Source organism: Entelurus aequoreus, linkage group LG03 (genome assembly GCF_033978785.1).
Source record: "Entelurus aequoreus isolate RoL-2023_Sb linkage group LG03, RoL_Eaeq_v1.1, whole genome shotgun sequence".
Classification (NCBI taxonomy): domain Eukaryota; kingdom Metazoa; phylum Chordata; class Actinopteri; order Syngnathiformes; family Syngnathidae; genus Entelurus; species Entelurus aequoreus.
Window position 1 is genome coordinate 45412756 of NC_084733.1, and position 22623 is coordinate 45435378.

Consider the following 22623-nt stretch of genomic DNA (forward strand, 5'->3'; position numbering starts at 1 on the left):
CGCTGTACTTTTCTGGATGGTTCCCTGGAAGATTGCTGCGCTGGAGCTGCAAATGAGGCCGGAGCTTGATCCGATGGCGCCCCTTTGCATGAGGCGGCCGCGGAGGGTGCAGCGCAGCAGGCACAGGAGGCAGGACAGGCAGCGGGGGCTAAGCAGGAGGTAGCAGCCTGGCTGGACGCAGCTGTGCCTCCCCCGTTGCACAGCTACCAGACGCTCCTGGTGATAGCAGGAACAGACGCCATGGGTGGGAGGGAGGAGGTTAGGAGGTGGGTTGAATGTTCCTCCTTTCTAAGTTGTCCACAATATCCATGTAAACTCCCAACAGGGGATTGTCGTGGAGACAAGGAGGGAAAAGCCAGTGAAGTGGGTGGAGCTTGTTTCTTTGGGGGCGGAGCTTGAGTTCTAGGGGACGAGTTTGAGTCCTTGGGGGCAGCTGGGACTGACTTGGCGATCTTGTCTTTAAAAAAAATCTTCTGGTAATCAGCAATTGGTAACTTAATGTCCTTAGCAGGAGGCTGACAGAATGAATTTGAAACAAATCTTGCTGCCTGACGTCATCGGAGCGCGCCGGCAGTGTGACGTCAGCGGAGCGTGTATTGATCTGGCAAACAGCCCAAGTGGTGAAGTGTTTGGAAAAATGATCGATGGGATTACCAAACATCGGTGGTGAGGAAGACCAGGCTGTTTGCAGCTTGCTTGGATTGAGGGGTCGGTGCGTCCTAGCAGCGAGTCGAAGCCTTCATGGATGGCCTTCGCTGACGCGTCCTCGTCCAGTTCGTCCATTGCGGTAAAACTGTATGCTGGCTGTTTTCTGACACTCCTGGGTCGCATGGTTATGCGCAGGTCGTTTCCCCAAGATGCAAACGAAAAACCAGTAGCAGCGTGCAGGTATGAAAAATGATTTATTGTACCGTATTTTTCTGATTATAAGTCGCAGTTTTTTTCATAGTTTGGCTGTGGGTGCGACACATACTCCGTAGCGACTTATGTGTGAAATTATTAACACATTACCGTAAAATATCAAATCATATTATTTATCTCATTGGCGTAAGAGACGAAGCAAATGGCAGCAATCGTCACACACACGTCAGCAATCGTCACTCACACGTCAACCAATAAGAAATCGGCGGGGGAGGGTCATGGCAGAAGTGCATTGTGGGTCATGGTGTGCTAACTGCTATATGCTATACGCTACTGCCGTAGCTATTAAAATGGATCACATCAACATTGGCGGTAACTTATAAAAACTGAGAAGGGCTGAACCAAAATGGCACCGATAAGGAAATCATATACTGCAGATTACAAGCTGGACGTAGTGAAATATGCAGCAGAGAACGGCGATCGAGCAGCAAAAAGAAAGGACATACCTGAGGCGACACCGGGGAGGAAGATTTTATCTGATTTAGCGATCGGGAGTGACAGATTGTTCGGTAAACGTATAGCATGTTCTTTATGTTATAGTTATTTGAATGACTCTTGCCATGATGTGTTGCGTTAACATACCAAGCACGTTCTCAGTTGGTTATTTGTGCGTCATAGGGCGTACACTTATTCAGCCTGTTGTTCACTATTCTTTATTTATTTTAAATTGCCTTTCAAATGTGTATTCTTGGTGTTGGATTTCATCAAATAAATTTCCCCAAAAAATGCGACTTATACTCCAGTGCGACGTATATATGTTTTTTTCCTTCTTTATTGTGCATTTTCGGCCGGTGCGACGTATTCTCTGGAGCGACTTATAGTCCGAAAAATACGGTAATAAATCAGGCAAGAAAACAAGAACAGAAAAGTGTGCCGATTGCATGGGAAGCTAGGGTAAAGTTAAGCACAAAATCAGGAGCAATAAGTAAAGATAACCAACCAACTTGTTGCATGTAGGAAACAAAACAGCCAGGCAGAGTGTGGCGAGAGGCAGGAATCTGATTAGTGACCGGGAGCAGGTGAGCGTCCCGACCACTATTCAGAGGCAGGTCAAAATAATCAGCACCCATGGCAACCAAGAAACACAAACCAAAGTGCTGAAAACAGAACTAAATCAACAACTAAGGAAATACCAAACTTAAACAAAACATGATACAAGCAACATGATCATGACAGCAAAAGTGGTGCAGACCGCCCTATTTAAATGATATTTTTGCGTGTATATCGTCTGTCACCACGGAGACACTCCATACTTTTCACATATTCCCATCATTTGGAAATGTATGCAGGCTGACCCCTTATTGAGTTGTGTTGCGACAACCTGCACCAATGCATCTGGCAGACATATTTGATGTTTCCTTCAAATTCTGCTTAAAAATTATGTGATTCCAGATGAAGACGCTCCCAAAACACATTCTACACAATATGAACTTGCCTCCAGTCTTCTGTAGGTGATGTCGGCATGCTGCCCACATACTGGAGCTAAAATTGGGCGCCACCAAAATGTGCTGAAACTCGCAAGAAAACAAGCCTAAAAATCACTACTTTGTCTATTTTAAGGGGAGTTTTACTTTTCAGATCCAGAACTATGAAATAAGTGCTAATGTTGTCAGCATTAGCGAGGCCCTCTACACTTTCACTAACCACCCATCGTCAATTATGGAATCGTAAGTGATGACTCAAGACCTCTCGTTTTTGTTCTATCAATTCCTTTATTTTTACCAGCCGCACGAGGCGACAGCCCCAATAATGTAGTTTACAATCCATCTCACTTCCCTCACTTCATTTACATATCCTTAATAGCCTGCTGCAAAACAAACAGCTGCATTTCCTTTACAGTGATAAATCCAGCCGGGGGGATGGGGGGGATTCTTAATGGTGTGTCGCTCAACTCCTTCCCCCCGATCCCCCGCCTCTCCATCATGTTAGCATACGGGTGCGTCCTGATAGAGTGGCCCTAACAGAGATGGAGTGGTCAACTCGCTGCCGTTGTGTTTATCAGCCTTTCTAATACAGTGCAAGTTGTTTGCACTTGTGGTGGAAAGCCAGAAGATTAAATTGTGTGTCGTCTATTATTGGCATGACTGCTACAGCACTGTGCTTATTGGCAAACTGCCTTGCGACGAGAGCTATTTGTTCCTTTCCACTTTCTCATGCACTCCAAACCATTATTAACATTAAAAAATGAAGCTATATGAAGAGTTTTCCACCTTTGGAAATGACGTCCCGCCCTCTTTGTGGTTTAGGTAAATAAATGAGTAAATTGTAATTAGAGCAGTTACGCTATTTTGCATATCCTGAAGGCATATGGCTCTGCATTATTAATCTTTTTGCAGGGCAGTAGTTGCTCAACTTCATAAGGATTTGCCTTAGAGATCTGAGGTATCAACTACCGTATTTTCCGCACTATAAGGCGCACCTAAAAACCTCCAATTTCCTCAAAAGCTGACAGTGCGCCTTATAATCAGGTGTGCCTTATATATGGACCAATATTGAGCCACAACAGGTCTTGCAACTACGGTAACTACGCCGACTTCATTTTCCCCCTTCTACGGCTGCTTACCGTAGAGGAAGAAGCGCTTCTTCTTCTACGGGGGAAAATGAAGTAGGCGGCTGCCTACCGTACTTGCGAGACCTAAACTTTATGTTAAGACCCAAAAATGGCTCCTATTAAGAGACACGCTTACGACGCAGAGTTTAAACTCAAGGCGATCAGTCACGCAGTAGAACACGGGAATAGAGCAGCAGCGAGAGAATTTAACATTGACGAATCAATGGTGCGGTAGTGGAGGAAACAACATGATGACCTGCGCCAAGTAAAGAAGACTAAACAGAGTTTCCGAGGGAACAAAGCGAGATGGCTACAGTTGGAGGACAAACTCGAACAGTGGGTTGTTGAACAGAGAGCAGCAAGTAGAAGTGTCAGTACAATCACTATTTGTTTTGATGACATTCCCTTTAGCGCAGCTCCATCTAATGGATGCATAACGTAACCCCAGCCTCTACGTAGCGTCTATTCTATGCGCCTTATAATGCGGTGCGCCTTATATATGAACAAAGTTTTAAAATAGGCCTTTCATTGAAGGTGCGCCTTATAATCCGGTGCGCCTTATAGTGCGGAAAATACGGTATATAGTGTTTTGTTGTTGGCTGGAAACATCAAGCTTCTCTCAGATCACATCTTTCCTCCTAGTGTAAACGGAATCTTCCCTCGGGGATCAATAGTGTATAAGTCTTGAGGTGGCACTTGATGCGACTCCACAGAAGGCATCTTCAAAACTGGGGACTCATTTCAGTAGTTTATATCTCATTGTAGTGGCAGCTTCAGGGCATGATTCATCGCCAAAATTCTCAATATATCGATTATTTATTCAATATTGCCAGCTTTAGCACACGCACAATGAAACCCTGCCACAGTCACATTGAAATAAATAAGCGGTGTGCATGATTAATAGGCTTAATTTCTATTTCTTTTGTCTCCCAGCAATATCTGGCCATCTGCTTCTTTCTGGCCTGAATCTTGATGGACCGCCGCCTATTATTTTCCTTAATAAACCTGATTCAAATTTCAGCACCAGATTGTTACCCCAAAGTCATCTGTCAACAGGAATTAAACAAAGCTATAAAAGTTTAACACAAGCCCCAGCAGATATGGTAAGAAAAAAAACCTGTCTATCAAGCAAAACTGCAGTTATTAAGTTAAACATAAGAGTAAACATTGTATTTTTTGCCTGTTTCAATGCTTTTCAAGTTGGTTTAAGCCGTGATTATCTGAGGGGTGAAAATATTTGCATTATAACTGATGAGCTTCATTTGCAGCACCAATCTTCCACGCTCTCATTTATTTTCATTTTTCAGCACCATAATGGTGAAATAGACCGTGGACCTTGTGGCACACATGTTAAGGAGCACAGCTGCGTTTCTCATAAGATGAAATGTTCTTCCTTTTTAATGACCGAAAAGGAAAAATAAAATGTGTACTGTTTTCAGGCCATTCCACGGAACGAGTGCAATTTGCTTGTTAAAACTCTTTCAAAATAAACTTCAGTTTCTGTTGTTTTTTTTCTCGACATTAAATCTGATGACAGTAGGGATGGGTACCCTTCACATTTTGAACCGACATGGTACCTATTCTGGTACATGGGCATCAATACCGGTACTCAAAAGTACACATGTTGTGTACATTAATGTTAATTGTTCAATAACAAAATCTCTGTTTTTAATTGAACATTTGACTGTGGGCTGATAAGAAAAAATGTGCTGTCCAGTTGTTATATTGTTCTCTTACATTCCTAAGTCTCATTTGCAAGTATTGTATGATAGACTTTGTATGCAGTTGCAATTCCAAGACTTTAGATGGCAGTAGCGTATAGGCTAAAGTATGTTGCCAAGCCAGGAAGTAGTCTTTGCCAATAAGTCAAATGTGCAAGTCGTGTGGTTTGTTGAGTCCTATAAAATGTTCCAAAGTGTTACAAAGTATTGTTTTTATTACACACCAGCTGTTTAATTCTAACATGTATCTTAGTTGTAGTTTCATTACCATAAAGAGAGGTATCAAAATCGCCACATAAAATAACTAATGCTAATCAGCTCCCCGCCTCTTACCATCCAAAATTGCTGCCGTTGTGTCCTTGGGCAGGACACTTAATGGGTTATACTTGTATAGCGCTTTTCTACCTTCAAGGTACTCAGAGCGCTTTAACACTATTTCCACATTCACCCATTCACACACACATTCACACACTGATGGTGGGAGCTGCCATGCAAGGCCCTAACCACGACCCATCAGGAGCAAGGGTGAAGTGTCTTGCTCAAGGTCACAACGGACATGACGAGGTTGGTAAAAGGTAGGGATTGAACCAGGAACTCTCAGGTTGCTGGAACGGCCACTCTCCCAACCCCGCCACGCCGTCCCCACTTCACCCTTGCCCCCGGTGCCGCTCACACCGGAGAATGAATGATGAATGAATTAGTTGTAAAAATGAATGATGGGTTCTCACTTCTCTGTGAAGCGCTTTTGAGTGTCTAGAAAAGCGCTATATAAATCTAATCAATTATTATTATTATTATGTATATGGCACAGTCATTGTACATTAGCATCGAATTAGTGCATTTTGGAAAAGTGTCACCTTACTTTGAACATTTTGTATCGACCATATTTGCTTTTTTGGAAAATTGTAACCTCGAAGCAGTCTGGCTGAGTCCGTTGACTGCTGCTTGAGTGCATGTTTTCGCGCCAAGTGTATGAGCCAGTGCCGGTGACGTCACGTACAACACATGTATCGAAATACGGCACCAAGTCAATTGATACCTTTTAGTACTGACTGACTTAAAAGTACCTAATTCAGTACCCTTCCCTAGATGATACACATGTTGAGCTAATCAAAATTTAGTTTTTAGCAAAGAATTAGCAAAAACATGAAATATAGCCACATGACATTAATGCTAGTAGCATGATGCCACATTACAGTGAGTCAACAAAAAAAACTACTGCCTTCTAAAAATAAACTACGTAAAAATTTATTTTGGTAACATGAATGTGCGGAGATTTTAACCCCCCACCAATTATAGTTAAAATATCATAAAAAATACAGAAAATTAAATAAGTGAACTTACTTTTGGCCTGAGTAAAAATCCAGGGTCACGATTATAGTGTAAATTTAAACTAAATTGCTTCTTTTTTTTTTTTTTTTTTCATTAACTTAAAGTAGTTCTGATAAGGTGTAATCAAAAGTATACAGTATACAATTACAATTTCTGAATCAATAAAATGATTGTATTTCATGGAAAAGTCTCACTTTAGAAAGCAAGGACAGGCAACAAAAGCTATATTAATTCATCTTTTGAATTGCATTTATTGAATATGCAATCAGATCAACGTGCAGGACACTTTGCTTGATAAATATATATATATATATATATATATATATATATATATATATATATATATATATATATATATATTGTTAGATATAAATTGTACATTTATACATTTCCTTTTCTGAGGACACAAATGGCACTAATTCTGTGGAATGGCTCATGCACATTATGTCAGGCCAGTAACTGGCAATGTCGCTTACTAAAATCGCTGCACCTCAGTTTATTTTTATTGTGCAATTTGTCAGCTTGCGAGAAGAGGGATCGCAGTCATTCAATGACACAACCTATTTGGCGTCTTTGCATTTCTATTATGAAAATTATATGTTTTGTATTGTTATATTTGATAATAAATTATATAAATGTGGCCAACAATTTTTGCAAGTGATGTTATAAGCAGCTCAAGCTAGCTAGTAGCTGGCTACACGTTAGTGGTTGGAGGAGCAGTGTGAGCAAGACGATGCGTCACGACGCCGGGAAATAGTTCCTCTATGTTAGCACCTACAATAACAATGTTGCTACAGCTTAGTTAGTAATATGCAGGTCACGGCATGTAAATAGAGCGCTCTTGGTGGATGTTGGATGTTTCATTAGAGGGCTTTATTGGTGGAATAGATTAATCCCATTTAACTGCATTTTTAGCCACCTCGTACTAGCAGTTTTTCACTATTTAGAACGCACTGAAAATAAAAAGATGTGTGTTCTTGTTTCACATAAGGGTTGTGGATGAGGGGCAAAATAAAAAATTAAAAAAAGTTCAGTTCCCCTTTAAGGTAAATGGGACGACTGACATGTGGTCTGCCATTGGTGATTTTATTTTTTACTTTGCACTTTGAAACCAAATGTTTGCATTTATGTGCTGCAAAACGTTCTTCTTGTGTAAACAACAGTGTCTGAATGTCTTTTCAGTTTAAAACAGTGTAATGTGCAATATGAACAGCGAGATTAAAAATATAACTCTGTGCTGACTAATGCTGCCAGATTGTAGATGAGAGAGGAAATGATGAACCCTAAGTGTCTTATCACCCCGGCTCTTCTCAGCGTCCAGCTCCAACTCTGCACGACTTACTCGGTCTATTTTTGAGATTCTTATTTTTCTACACAACCCACAAACACAAACATTTTTCTCAATTCGGTCAACTGCAACTTCCCCCGTTGCTTTCGCCTCTCTCTTTTAAGTTAATAGTCAGGAATACATCCCTTCATCATTACATAATTAATTTTGTGAATGGACAGATGTATGAGTCATTGATTCCCCCGGAGCAGAACGCTCTTCACAGACTAGACCTCTGTGTCTATTAATAAACACAACCAAATTATGGGTGAGAAAGAGGTCAGAATGTGTCGAGTGGTTTAAGGAGCTTGGTTTTATTGGCATTGACAAGCCTACCCGTTTCATTTTGATGGAAATGTATTTAATAATTGAGTTGTTCAGGCTACAATTTAATTAGACAGATTGCTAATAATTTAGCACCAACCTTTGGGAAGACTGGTGCAAAGTGTGCAGCTTATTACGATCCCAAACAGATCCCACAAGGATTTCCTTAGTTGCCTCGTATGATGGAAGCATTTGTAACACAAAAACAGACCCATCGAGATCTTCACAATTGAACACGAAACATCACTTCCTGCGTGGCCAAAGGCTCATTATTTCATGATCTTGGCGTAGAGGCTTCCTGTAGCCTTCTTCTTTGATCATAAGCCACTGTACACAGCTTGTACTTTGTGCACAGTAGTTACATGCAGAATTATCTATAGAGGCAAGTCAAATCCTCCGAGGCATCCATGATCAGCTTGGAGGGGGGGTTTGGGGGCGGGGGGCGTGGTTGGGGGCGTGGTTATTTACAGCTAGAATTCACCAACTCAAGTATTTCATATATATATATATATATATATATATATATATATATATATATATATATATATATATATATATATATATATATATATATATATATATATATATATATATATGTATGAAATACTTGACTTTCAGTGAATTCTAGCTATATATATATATATATATATATATATATATATATATATATATATATATATATATATATATATATATATATATATATATATATATATATATATATATATATATATATATATTTATTTGATTTACATAGAAAAAAAAAAAAAAACTTGAATTTCAGTGTTCCGGTGGCTATCCATTAGATGGCAGGATTGTCCTGTTTAACTTCTCCGTTCATGATGAGTATATCATTTCGGCCACCGTGTTCAATGGAGAAGTCTGTTCTACAAAATTTACAGGCAACATACACCTTCCCCTTCGAACTGTCCTGGGTGAACTGAAATTCTTGTTTCCATTCGTTTTGGAACTTGCGAGCGTATTTCTTCATCTCGCTCGTTCTGCTGCTTCGTCTCCTTGTTGTGTGCGCAGTTCTGCACTCTACTCTCTAAAAGCCCGAGATGTTATGACGTCATTGGGCAGGCAAGCTGTTTACATTGTGGGAAAGCGGACGTGAGAACAAGCTGTCCCCACTCAGTCTCAGGTCCGCATTGAGCTGGAGGGGGCGTGGCCTCCAGCTCCGGCTGAATACCGGGAGTTTGTCGGGAGAAAATCTCTGCCGGGAGGTTGTCGGGAGAGGCACTGAATACCGGGATTCTCCCGCTAAAAACGGGAGGGTTGGCAAGTAATATATATATATATATACATATATATATATATATATACACATATATATATATATACATATATATATATATATATATATATATACATATATATATATATATATATATATATATATATATATATATATATATATATATATATATATATATATGTACACACACATTATATATATATATATATATATATATATATATATATATATATATATATATATATATATATATATATATATATATATATATATATAAATATATACTGTATACATACACACATTAGTGCTTTTAAAGTTAACAGATAATAACACGTTAACTATAATATTTAACTATATTGAATAAGGGCACTATTTTTGATAACGGGCGATTAACACGCACGCATCCTTTTAGAACCTTGGGCCGTGCCGTAGTTGGGGAAACTTGGCTGCAATTCATTAGTTACTGATGAGCCAAGAGTGGGAAAATAGCGAGCAAAAATGGACAGAGAAAAGGGCTCATTATGAAAATATTAGTTTCAAAGCCATGGCAAGTTTTTCTCTCGACAAGAAAGGACTCTTTTTCGCCATAAGAAGAGGCGACATCACTGCGCACGTCTTCAGAGGTGGGTGGTGCTTTACTTCCGTGTTTCAATGACAGTCAAGGTGTAGTTATAACATAACATTTAGATTGTTACTGTGACTGATTTAGTAAGTAAGATGACATAAAAGCTCAACAGAAATGAAAAATGGTTGGCAGGAAGCCAGAAGGGGACTTTTTTATTGAAAACAGTCAATTCGACATGAAAACATGTCAAGACACTGTCTCAAACCAATCGCACGCTTTCAGGCTTCAAAATAAAAGTGCTACACTACGCTATACATCTGGTTGAACTACATTAACAAAATAAAAATGTCTTACATTACTATCATGCTTTGTCAAAGATGTTTTGTAATGGTATTTTGTGATATTTGCACCTAAAAATAATGCTAGTAAGTCAGTTGAGGAATATAGGGGGCAGGGGTGGGGGGGATAACATATAATATTATAATTATTCTATAACATTTTCTGGTTGAGTCCTTAATTACAGAATGATAAGCAGGATGAATATTACATTTTATTAATAAATTAGGAAGGTTAAAACATTGCCATGCATCAATATGAAGACCATTGATTTATATATATATATATATATATATATATATATATATATATATATATATATATATATATATATATATATATATATATATATATATATATATATATATATATATATATATATATGTATGTGTGGGAAAAAATCACAAGACTATTTAATCTCTACAGGCCTGTTTCATGAGGGGTTTTCCTCAATCCTCAGGAGATTTTAATGGAAGCATTCACATACCATGGTTTATGTAGGGCACAGAGCGGGTGGGTACAGGCAGGCGTGGGGGCGTGGTGATTGACTCATGTGTTACCTAGGAGGTGTTTCCTTCTGTGACGGCATGCTGATACAATTTCGCTGCGCTTGTTGAGGGATGACAACTCTGGACGGTATATGATAAACAGTTTCTCTTTTAAGCATAGGTTGCATCTTTTGTTACCACTGTTGTAAGGTGTGCTGGATGCAAGAATTTGCCATGTTATTGAGTATTCAACATTATTGTCTTTGAGATTCCAAATGTGTTTGCTGAGTTCTGTAGTGTTCCGGAGTCTTTTGCATCTAAAAGAAGCCTTGTGATTGTTCCATCTGGTTTTGAATTCTCCCTCGGTTAATCCTACGTATGTGTCGGATGTATTAATGTCCTTGCGTATTGCCTTTGCTTGGTAAACGACTGATGATTGTAAGCACCCCCCGTTGAGAGGGCAATCAGGTTTCTTGCGGCAGTTACAGCCTTTGTCGGTTTTGGAGTCGTTCTGCCTGGTGGTGGGCGGCTCCTTTTCAATTGCTTTATTGTGGTTTGAAATTATTTGTCGTATGTTGTTCATGCAGCTGTAGCTCAATTTAATGTTGTTCTTGTTGAATACTTTTCTTAGGGTGTTGCCTTTGGGGAAGTGTTTGTCGATCAGGGTGAGGAATTTGTGGCCAATATTAGTTGAGACGTTTTTGCTGTATGGGGGGTTGTACCAGATAATGTTGTTTCGTTTTCTGCTCCTTTTTGGTTGGTTTCCTGGCGTGGGTTCGTAGGTGAGGGTGAAGTTGTATCCGCATTCATCCAGTGCTTTTTGGTACGGGGGGGTTGCTTTGTCGAATTCAGCTTTGCTAGATGACAGCATCGATAGTCTTTTATTAATTCCGGTAGGTATTCTTTTCGTGGTGGTGAGTGGGTGGTTGCTGTCATGGTGCACGTATTGGAGTGTTGTGTTGGGTTTCGTGAATGGTTGGTAGCTGTTATTCCTCAGGTTGAAAGTGACGTCGAGGAAGTTGACGGTTTGCTTGTTGGCTTCAATCGTGATCCGTAGACCGTTCTCTTTGAAGATTTGGCATATACGCTTCTTGGTATTCTCGCTGCTCCTTGGCGAGGCGCGACACACTGCCAGTCCGTCATCACGGTAAATACCAAGGTTCAGGTTGAGGCTAGCGAGCTGGGAGAGGAGGAAACTCCCAACAAGTTTGCACGTTTCTGCTCCGTCAAAACTCCCCATAGTGACGTCGAATGTTGAATTGTTCTTTTTTTGCCATGGTGTACCGTTGCGGATGAGTATGGAGCTCTTTGCGTGGATGATTATGTTTCTTTCGTTGCCTGTGATTGAGTCTTAGTCCGAGGCAAAGTCTAGTGCTTTGGTCAGTAGGTCTTGCGTGATGGAAGGGTAAAATTATTCGACATCGAAGGAGATAAAGTTGTGCTGTTGTTTGTCTTGGATGTTGCTAAACCATTTGATTACTGCTGCTGTATTTCTCCATTGGTTGAGTGGTGTTTTGTCTGTAATTTTTGTGTTGATTCTGTCCAGGATTCTTTTGCTGATTTTTCCTATTTCGGATTTAGTTGGGTTTATTAGTCGGCATGATGGGTTATTTGCGAAGTTGGGTTTGTGGTCCTTCAATGTGATGAAGGCTTCCTTGTTGGCTGTAGCGTCCACCCTGTCCTTGATGTCCAGTTCAGCCGCGATCCGTTTGTTTTCCAGGTGGATGTTCTGTAAAGTGTTGGGTTGTGCTTTTTTGTATGATTTGGTGATGCTTCTGTCCAGTAAAGTGTTATGTTCTTGTATGTTCATTCTGTAGAAATTTGTGGTTTTATCGGCAGCTATGATGAGGTTGCTTACTTTCTTGATGCGCTCTGTGTCATTTTTCAGCTTGGTGAGGAGTGGGTTGCGGACTGGCTTGAATTTGACTGATTGTATCATTTTGAGCATGTCGTTCTCAAAATCCTTTAGTTCCTCAACTGTGGGTGGGTTCTTGGTGGATTTGAATCCGTAAGTTTTCTTTTGTGTTCCTTTTGTTTCAGGGTGGAGGAAAAAGTGTGCTTTCCACCGCATCCTTCTCAGGAAGTGTTCCGTCTTCTCTATGAGCCTTAGCTTGTAGTCATTCTGCGCGGGTATGGGAATGTTCTTCGTGGAGTAGTCGATGTTGAATTTTTCCATTTCTGATCGTCGTACAGTGCTCAACAAAAGTGAATTTGGAGCGGAATATATGTCTTAATTAGATTATCCAAAAAAATAGTGCTCGATACCGTGGTAGAGCGTAATATGTACGTGTGGGAAAAAATCACAAGACTATTTCATCTCTACAGGCCTGTTTCATGAGGGGTTTTCCTCAATCCTCAGGAGATTTTAATGGAAGCATTCACATACCATGGTTTATATAGGGCACAGAGCGGGTGGGTACAGGCAGGCGTGGGGGCGTGGTGATTGACTCATGTGTTACCTAGGAGGTGTTTCCTTCTGTGGCGGCATGCTGATACAATTTCGCTGCGCTTGTTGAGGGATGACAACTCTGGACGGTATATGATAAACAGTTTCTCTTTTAAGCATAGGTTGCATCTTTTGTTACCACTGTTGTAAGGTGTGCTGGATGCAAGAATTTGCCATGTTATTGAGTATTCAACATTATTGTCTTTGAGATTCCAAATGTGTTTGCTGAGTTCTGTAGTGTTCCGGAGTCTTTTGCATCTGAAAGAAGCCTTGTGATTGTTCCATCTGGTTATCCTACGTATGTGTCGGATGTGTTCAACCCCCCATACAGCAAAAACGTCTCAACTAATATTGGCCACAAATTCCTCACCCTGATCGACAAACACTTCCCCAAAGGCAACACCCTAAGAAAAGTATTCAACAAGAACAACATTAAATTGAGCTACAGCTGCATGAACAACATACGACAAATAATTTCAAACCACAATAAAGCAATTGAAAAGGAGCCGCCCACCACCAGGCAGAACGACTCCAAAACCGACAAAGGCTGTAACTGCCGCAAGAAACCTGATTGCCCTCTCAACGGGGGGTGCTTACAATCATCAGTCGTTTCCCAAGCAAAGGTAATACGCAAGGACATTAACACATCCGACACATACGTAGGATTAACCGAGGGAGAATTCAAAACCAGATGGAACAATCACAAGGCTTCTTTCAGATGCAAAAGACTCCGGAACACTACAGAACTCAGCAAACACATTTGGAATCTCAAAGACAATAATGTTGAATACTCAATAACATGGCAAATTCTTGCATCCAGCACACCTTACAACAGTGGTAACAAAAGATGCAACCTATGCTTAAAAGAGAAACTGTTTATCATATACCGTCCAGAGTTGTCATCCCTCAACAAGCGCAGCGAAATTGTATCAGCATGCCGTCACAGAAGGAAACACCTCCTAGGTAACACATGAGTCAATCACCACGCCCCCACGCCTGCCTGTACCCACCCGCTCTGTGCCCTATATAAACCATGGTATGTGAATGCTTCCATTAAAATCTCCTGAGGATTGAGGAAAACCCCTCATGAAACAGGCCTGTAGAGATGAAATAGTCTTGTGATTTTTTCCCACACATACATATTACGCTCTACCATGGTATCGAGCACTATTTTTTTGGATAATCTAATTAAGACATATATATATATATATATATATATATAAATATATATATATATATATATATATATATATATATATATATATATATATATATATATATATATATATATATCCATTGTTAGATATTCTTTTCTTGTTTAATTAGTAACAAGAAACTATGAATATGTGGCAAAGAAAGTAGGATTAAATAAGATCTGCATATTTGTACTCCTTTTTGGATAAGTTATATCATGTAATTGTAAACATGTGATTTTCATTTATGTTCCAATAGAAGCAAATTTTTTTAAAAATTATATTTTGCAAATGCGTGTATCATAGATAGCGACTCAGTGTTTAAACTTTGGATTTTAATTGTAATTCTATTCTGAAATGTCTTGTTTATCATTAAGAATGTGCGAGAAGCGATCGCAATACAGTCAATCTATAACCTGGCCACATTGTGCACTTGCACGGGTGTGAGAATGGATTGATGGCTTACACTGGTGTGCACTCTTATAATCTGACGATCAACAATAAGTCATTGATTTTATTATAGTCCAACATGTTGCTTCAAGAAAATCATTTGACATTTTTTTTACAAAGCTAGCAAAGACATAGAAAATAACAGGTGTTGCTGATTACATCAGGCAAGGTTCTGTACCATGCAATTACAAAGCACTAATTAAGGTCATTAGTAACAGCTGTGTTCCACTCTTCTATGTCAACAAGGCGACTGTAAAAAAGGTTAGTCTGCTACATGGCGTGACAACATCCTCTCTATATGTTAAGATTAGGTTGTAAAATGGGAAGAATGTGTGCGGCTATAATTAGCATTAAGCTAACAAAGCACAAACAAAAACCGTGTGAGGAATACAATATGAAGTAATATGTACTGACATGACCTAAGACACCAAACAGGTCTGCACGATTCTAAATTAGACATTGTGATTCTTTGGGATGAATAACTAATATTAAATATCATCATCATTACCAGACTCCTCATTTTATTGGTCTGTAAAGTAAACTTCCGATCTTCATGGGAGGTCCCGGAAGGGCAACTGATCTGAGAGTTTCTTGAAAGAAATGAACAGAAAGCATGAAATAATCCATGTAGTCATGCACGTAACAAAGTCAAAACCAAAGTCAAGAATTTTTTTTCAGCGTGGTGAACCGGAGCAGTGGGGCATGTAGACATAAACATGAGACGCCTCACGGGGGTGGCCGAATCACAAGTCAAGCAGTCGTTGATCAGCAGCAATACTGCATCACTGTACTGGGTTCCTAAGCAGGATTGTAACTGTATTCATTCTAAAAATAAATAAATTCATGTGTATTCATATAAAACAATTTATATATGCTTTATTCACCTTTGAATTTAATTTGATGCATGTTTTGTGCTAAAACAAAAATGTATAAACCTTCCTGACACATTTCTCACCTGGATTTGCACCCATAAAAACTGCTTTACAAGACTAGTAGTGACGCTGTACGCCACAGGAGAGCCAGGGGTACATTCTTGGAAATTTGCCAAATTATTTGTCTCCACATTTTGAAAATGTCTATAATTTTGGCAGCATCTGTATGAAAGTTTATGTTTAGTCAAGAGGAATGAAAATGTGATCGTATGCTGTAAAATAGGCAGAACTACCAATCTGTGTAATAAGGCTGCATATACAAAGTATAAAAAACCTATGTCTTATTTGCAGCCATTACCTACACGCCAAACTACAAGAAGGCCCCTCCACCCGTCCCACCTCGCACCACCTCAAAACCCCTCATCTCCATCACAGCCCAAAGCAGCACAGAGTCAACCCAGGATGCTTACCACGATGGAAGACGCCCCCTCGGAGGGATGTGGGGTCCTGATGGCCTAACCCTGGGCCTGAGCCCCGGCAGGGCCCTCTATAACTCCGTTGACAGCCTGGACAGTGCCAAGGCCGTAACTATTGCCATGGAGGCAGCTGGGGTCATGGCAGGGAAAAGACACCCGTCCACAGACAGCCACAGTTCAGTAGTCACCTGTGACAAGGCCATCTTGGTATCGAAAGCAGAAGAGTACCTGAAGACACCTCGATCTTCAATAGGAATACAGGTTAGTCTTGACACATACTGTTGATGGAGATGGGCTGAATGCCACATCTAATAGTGGAGCCTCGATTTATTAACTTTATTGGTTCTTGAACAAGGTTTGTAAATATAAATGTTTGTATGTTAAATCAAATTTTCTCATAAGAAACACTGTAATGTAATATATTTTTGAACACAATATAAAGCACTCTATATACTGTGTATCAAACAAACATAACGAGGTAGAGTAACTAACTATTTAATAACAAAGCCAAAAAAAACACAACTGTCCTCCACATATTCAGCCGCCCTGCCGACACGCACGCACACGCACACACTGTCACTAGCCATGTAGTGCATTCACAGTTTAAAATCACAAAACTCCTTAACTCTAACAGCCAGGTCGATTAGAAATAATGAAATATAAAAAATCTCTTTAACCTTGTCAGTTACTCTTCTTTCTTTGGACTCATATTGACCTAGCAAAACTAGAAAAACATACTAAAAAGGATAAAAATAAAAATAAAAACACTGACAAAGCACACAAAGTAGCACAGTAGCTAACAACTGTGTTCTTGCTAAGAGTGCTCCCCTTTGGAATTCATGCGCCCCCTGTATATGTGCAGGCGTAGGAATCCAAGGAATGCGTAAATGCTTTTGAACTAACTTTCGCGGGAGTACACTCTTTACACAAAATAACGCTGCGTTTGTGATATTTTGACAGTCAACATATACGCTTCACACTAAAAACAATCAAATGTATGATTTATTCGGTTTTAGTTTTATGTGAAGATATTGAAAATTGCGTCATCTATTTACATTTCGCATGGTAGCTGCATAAAAGCCTTGTCAAACAACATAATAGCCATGTCGATCATCTATGACATTATCTACTTAGACACTTGTTAGATTTAGCTGCATCGTCAGATGAAATCCACTCTCTAATAGTGTATCTTATAAGTTTAGGCACAATATTTGTATGCATCTATTTTTCATACTAATATGTGCAATGTAGTTAACAAATGTATTTTTCTCATCTTCACTGCAATTTTTCTGTGTGTAATGTTATAAAAGTCCCACAATCCTGTTATTTAGATTGTATGGTAATCACTACATCACATGTATTTGAGCCATGCTTTCTTTCTGGCGCCAGATTACTCTCCAGAATTTACATCACAAAATAGAATAGAATAGAATAGAATGCATTTGTTGTAATTATACGTCAGCACAATGAAATTAGAGCATCACCAATATCAGTGCAAAAAAGAAAATACATTTGGTGTTTTAAGAAAATAAGCAAAAAATTAGAAATATATGCAATATAGACGGAAGTAAGGTGCATAGTTACATGCAGGTAACCTGAGATAAATATGGTGACTAGGAGTATTAAATAAGAACATATAACTATATTGCACATTTGGAATATTGTGCATTGATGGTTTTGATTAGTTGTAGAATCTATGAAAAGTCACTGCATACAACAATTCAGGGTGGTAATTGCTTTGGGAGAAAACTATTCTTGAGTTTACTTGTCTTAGGGCAGCAGGTCAAACAGGTCAGAGCCGAGGTGGGAGCTGTCATTGCTGTTACTTTGGCTCTGTCTAGGCAGCGTTAGGTGTAGATGTCAATCTGGAAGGGGAAAGGACAGCCGATGATTTTTTGAGCTGCCTTGGTTACTCTACAGCCTCTCCCTGTCTGCCACTGTGCAGCTGCCATACCAGACTGTGATGCAGTATGTTGGCAGGCTCTCAGTGGATCAACAGTAGAATGTCAGCAGCAGGCTGGAATTGAGGTTGTGCTTCCTTAACACTCTCAGGAAGTGTAGGCGCTGCTTAGCCTTATTGATGATATGAGTGACATTCTCTAACAAGAAGATGTCAGTGGAGATAAAAATGCCAGGAAACCTGAAGGTGTGGACTCTGTCTACCCGCTTGTTGTCGATATAGAGAGGGGGCTGGGCCAACTCTGTGCTTCCTGAAGTTCAATATGAAATATTTATCAATAACCAAAAATATAAAAAAAATACTTTCAGAAAACATGATTGAATACTTGATTGAAATGTCTGGTCTGAAATAGCCCATTTTAAAAAGGAACACATCACAAAGTTATAATAAAGTCATGTTTTTGTCAATAAATGAGTATGCTTGATTATAGCCCACACAAAATGCTATACTAAAAAGTTTGTTGAACAATCAATTTAGTATTTTTTTTAATTCCTTCTTGAATTGGGCTAGCAGAAAATGTAAATTCTATATACAAGAATGAAAGAATAGTATATATGTACAGTATTTATACATACACACATGCACAAAATAATCCAAACCCCGAACACGAACTTGGGTCGGCTGAACAACTGACCAAACATGTCAGAATTATTTTACAACTTTTAAACCTCGATCTTCTATACAGTCTTTTCTAAAGCCTGCATCTTGTGGATGCTGCAGGATGATTTTACAAAGTTATATACCACATTCTTGAACAATGTTAGTAAGTGGTGAACCATAATTGCAGAAAGTTAAAACAATAAATAAAATAGAGTGAAAACACTAATATGTTTCTTTAGATATTACCTGGCTCTGGTGCATACACAATGACTGAAGGCCTAACATAGGGCTGGGCGATATGGCCTTTTATTAATATCGCAATATTTTTAGGCCATGTCACGATACACGATATATATCTTGATATTTTGCCTTAGCCTTGAATGAACACTTGATGCATATAACCACACCAGTATCATACTGCATTAATATATGCTCATTTTAAACTTTCATGCAGAGAGGGAAATCACAACCAAGTTAATTTACCAAAACTGTATTTATTAAACAGTTATTAAGCAGTGGCACAAACATTCATGTCATTTCCAAAACAGAAAGTGCAAAATTGTCAGAGACATTTTAAAACAAGCTATTAGTGCACTTTTGTGAATGCTGTCACCAAGATGACATATCAAAAAAACACTAAATTAAAGTGCACTTTTTGTACAGAACACCACTACAATAGTTAAAAACAAATAAAGTGCACTTTTGTCCATGATGTCACACAAGATATTTCAATAACTGTTAAATAAAAATTAGCTGCATAATAGGTTCCTGTGGACGTTATCTCCTTCAGTTGTTGACTTTTTTTTCATACGGTGTTGATCTGGAAATAGTTGCTTCGGCATTTTGTTGGTGTGGCACTGGCTGGAGATGTTGACATGCAGAGTTTCAAGCACTCTTCATTCTCTAGCGGGTGACTTTTCAAATGATGCTACATTAGCAGTGCTGTTACTTTTTGTAGCAACGCATTTGCCGCATAAATGTTGAACATATTCCCGCTTGAAGCCAAACCACCGCCGGACGATGGATCCCGTGCTGTTTTTCTTGGTAATTAATTTTTCCTCCATTTGTTACCAGATTCACACCTTCTCTCTCTCGGATTACCACCCGCACCTCACCGTTAGCATCACAGCTAACGTTACCATGTCGCACCTCTCTGCTCCGCGGGAGCGTGTGACGTTGCACGCGTGACGTGTAAGAAGGTACGCTTGGTTTACGTCTCTGTGAGAAGGAGAGACAAGAAAGAGTGGGAAACGCATGCAGTGTAATGCCCGCCGCTAAAAGCAACTGTGTGAGAACGTATACTCGAATATCACGATATAGTCATTTTCTATATCGCACAGAGACAAACCCGCGATATATCGAGTATATCGATATATCGCCCAGCCCTAGCCTAACAGGCCTTTCCTCAGTGGCCTTCTCAATGCATGGGCTGCAAGGATAGGATACTTTGTGTTACATTTTGATAATGATAATGAATTATACAATGAAATCAGACTACTTCACCCACCGTTTGTTTGGAGTGGTGTCTGCCATTGCTTTGGTTCGCTTGTAAGGTTTTAGGTGATCCATACTATATTTTGTTTGAAGAATGTCCCCTGCTGAATTGACTAAGGAGACAATTCTGCCGTTTATTTCCCCAATTTTGCAAGGCCCACTGAAGTCTGGCTCAATCCGTCCCATAAGAATACAATTATAATTTAATCAAATTGTGCAACTCCTCTTACCAAACTGTACATTTTTATGTTTAAACAATAGAAATACATAATGCTAACTAACCTCCTTTCTGCCTCGCTTGTCTAACACTATAGGACAATCCTCTGTACTTTTTAAAGATTTTCCTCTCATAAGCAAGCCTCTGTTTTTCGTGTGCCTGACAGATGTTGCACTGGGCACTGGTGTACACGTTATCAATCTGCTCCTTTCTTTCTTCCATAAACATCTCAAAAGCATCTTCGTTAGGGAGTGTTACGCAAAGCTGTCCAGAAAGACAAGTTATACAAAAAATGTTTCCTTGAAAAGAAGGTACTGGTTGGAGTTAGCTGTGTTAGCTTCGGGCTAGCAGTCTACGTGTGGCGAGACTAATAATGCAGTGTCACCGGATTACTTCGTATTTCTCAGCATGCATTGCGATGCTAGTTGAAAAAAGTTGTTTTTTACATGCGTGTGTACAGTTATATGTTCTTTTTAACATTGATGTTGTTCATTTTTTTCCCTAAAAGTAGTTCTTGTTTGAGCGTTTTATGTATCTGCTTTGCGCCCTGCTATTATTTCTGTTAAGGCGGTACAGTCTTCTGTGTAGCGATGCTCATGCCCCCGTCATTGTGTTGACATCTCATTGCTAGTCTGTGTTGACTTTTACTTGCCCTGATTATCTGCTCTTTCTTCCAAAAAAGCTCATATCAGTTCATAGTAATAGTGGGCCATATTTCACTGAAAGTAACTGTAACAGTGTTTTTAATGTATAAAATAGTAATTATTTAGGCTGCTACCCCAAAAAAGTAATTCAGCCTTAATATTCCAAACGCTGTACACGATACTTGAATAATAATACATACATACACAAGAGAGAAGCATAGTTCTTGTTTCAGCTGCTAAAAATAGGCCGACTGAGTCATTGTGCCAAAATCCATCAATTAGGATTCAACTCATGCTACAGCACATTTTAGTGAATGGTTCCCTCCAGGCTTCATTTACTCTCTATGTTTATGTCTGCGTTAATTCGGAAAACAAACAAACAAAGCCTATCTTGCAATGAAAGAACAATTAATTTCAAATGCATTTTTTGTAATAATTATAAAAGTTGTTTTTTTTCTTGTTCATCTTCTGTTGCAGTGTGCACTGAGAACTGTCTTAAATAGCTCCTCACCCACCCCCTGTAATTTCACCCTCAGCTTTACTTTTTTGTGTTTCTCATGGACACCATTCCTCTTTCTCTATATAAATGTATGCACACTTCCCATTCTCAGACTATCCACATTGCTGGGGAAAAGGTTGAATTTAAAACACCACTAATTGTCTTAGGAAAATGCTTCAGTAGTACCCTTTCAACTGTTCTTTGAGTGGCGAGTGCCATTTTCTGGCGATAGTTAAGTCTGCTGGCAGGAGATTTGTCTAATACCAAATTATTACCAATGAATCATACAATACACTCACTGACCACAACTTAAGTAGACATCAAGCTTGTGCAAAATTCCAAATTGAAGTGAGAAAGTTTCTCAAATTCCAGTTCAATTCTATGAATTTGAATGGAGGTAGAATTGCACGTCAAATTCTAATTAAAGGAAGTAGAATTTAAATTCCCATTGATATTTCTGGTGTATTCCAGAACCATGCTCTACAGTACATTCAATGCAAATATCATTGCTAAAAACCTCAGGTGCACATTATGGGTCTGATCTACTAAATGTTTGTGTGTATTAAAACGTGCAAACTTCATAGTGCACATCTCTTAAAAGAGTGAAATAGAGAGCGTAATCCGATTAGCGTGTTTGTCTTCAAGTCTATGCAGAAAGTATGTGGTTTATTAAGACACCCACAATAAAAACATGAAAATAAAATCACTTAATCACAAGGCATAATGGACCGAGAATCCTCCGTCCTATGTGTGTGCCTCAACATATTTGTATTGTTCTAAGCAAAAAATAATGGACAGCAATAACATATTAAAATGTTATAGCTGCTTGCCAACTTAGCAGCTAATTAAAACAAATTCAATCATTGTGTTTTGGTGTCTGCTGACATTTTTTTTAAATAGCCTTAATTCACAGGGGTTAGTGCAGGGGTGGGCAATTAATTTTTACCGG

The 22623-nt window shown here is 39.1% G+C and overlaps 1 protein-coding gene across 1 annotated transcript in view; it reads left to right on the forward strand.

Annotated features, from left to right (window-relative positions):
• dlgap2a (discs, large (Drosophila) homolog-associated protein 2a) overlaps window positions 1-22623 on the forward strand; it is a 269222-nt gene that overhangs the window by 222958 nt on the left and 23641 nt on the right. The window contains exon 8 of the mRNA XM_062041907.1: window positions 16136-16521. Within this exon, the coding sequence (XP_061897891.1) occupies window positions 16136-16521 (386 nt within the window). The remainder of the gene's footprint in view (window positions 1-16135; window positions 16522-22623) is intronic.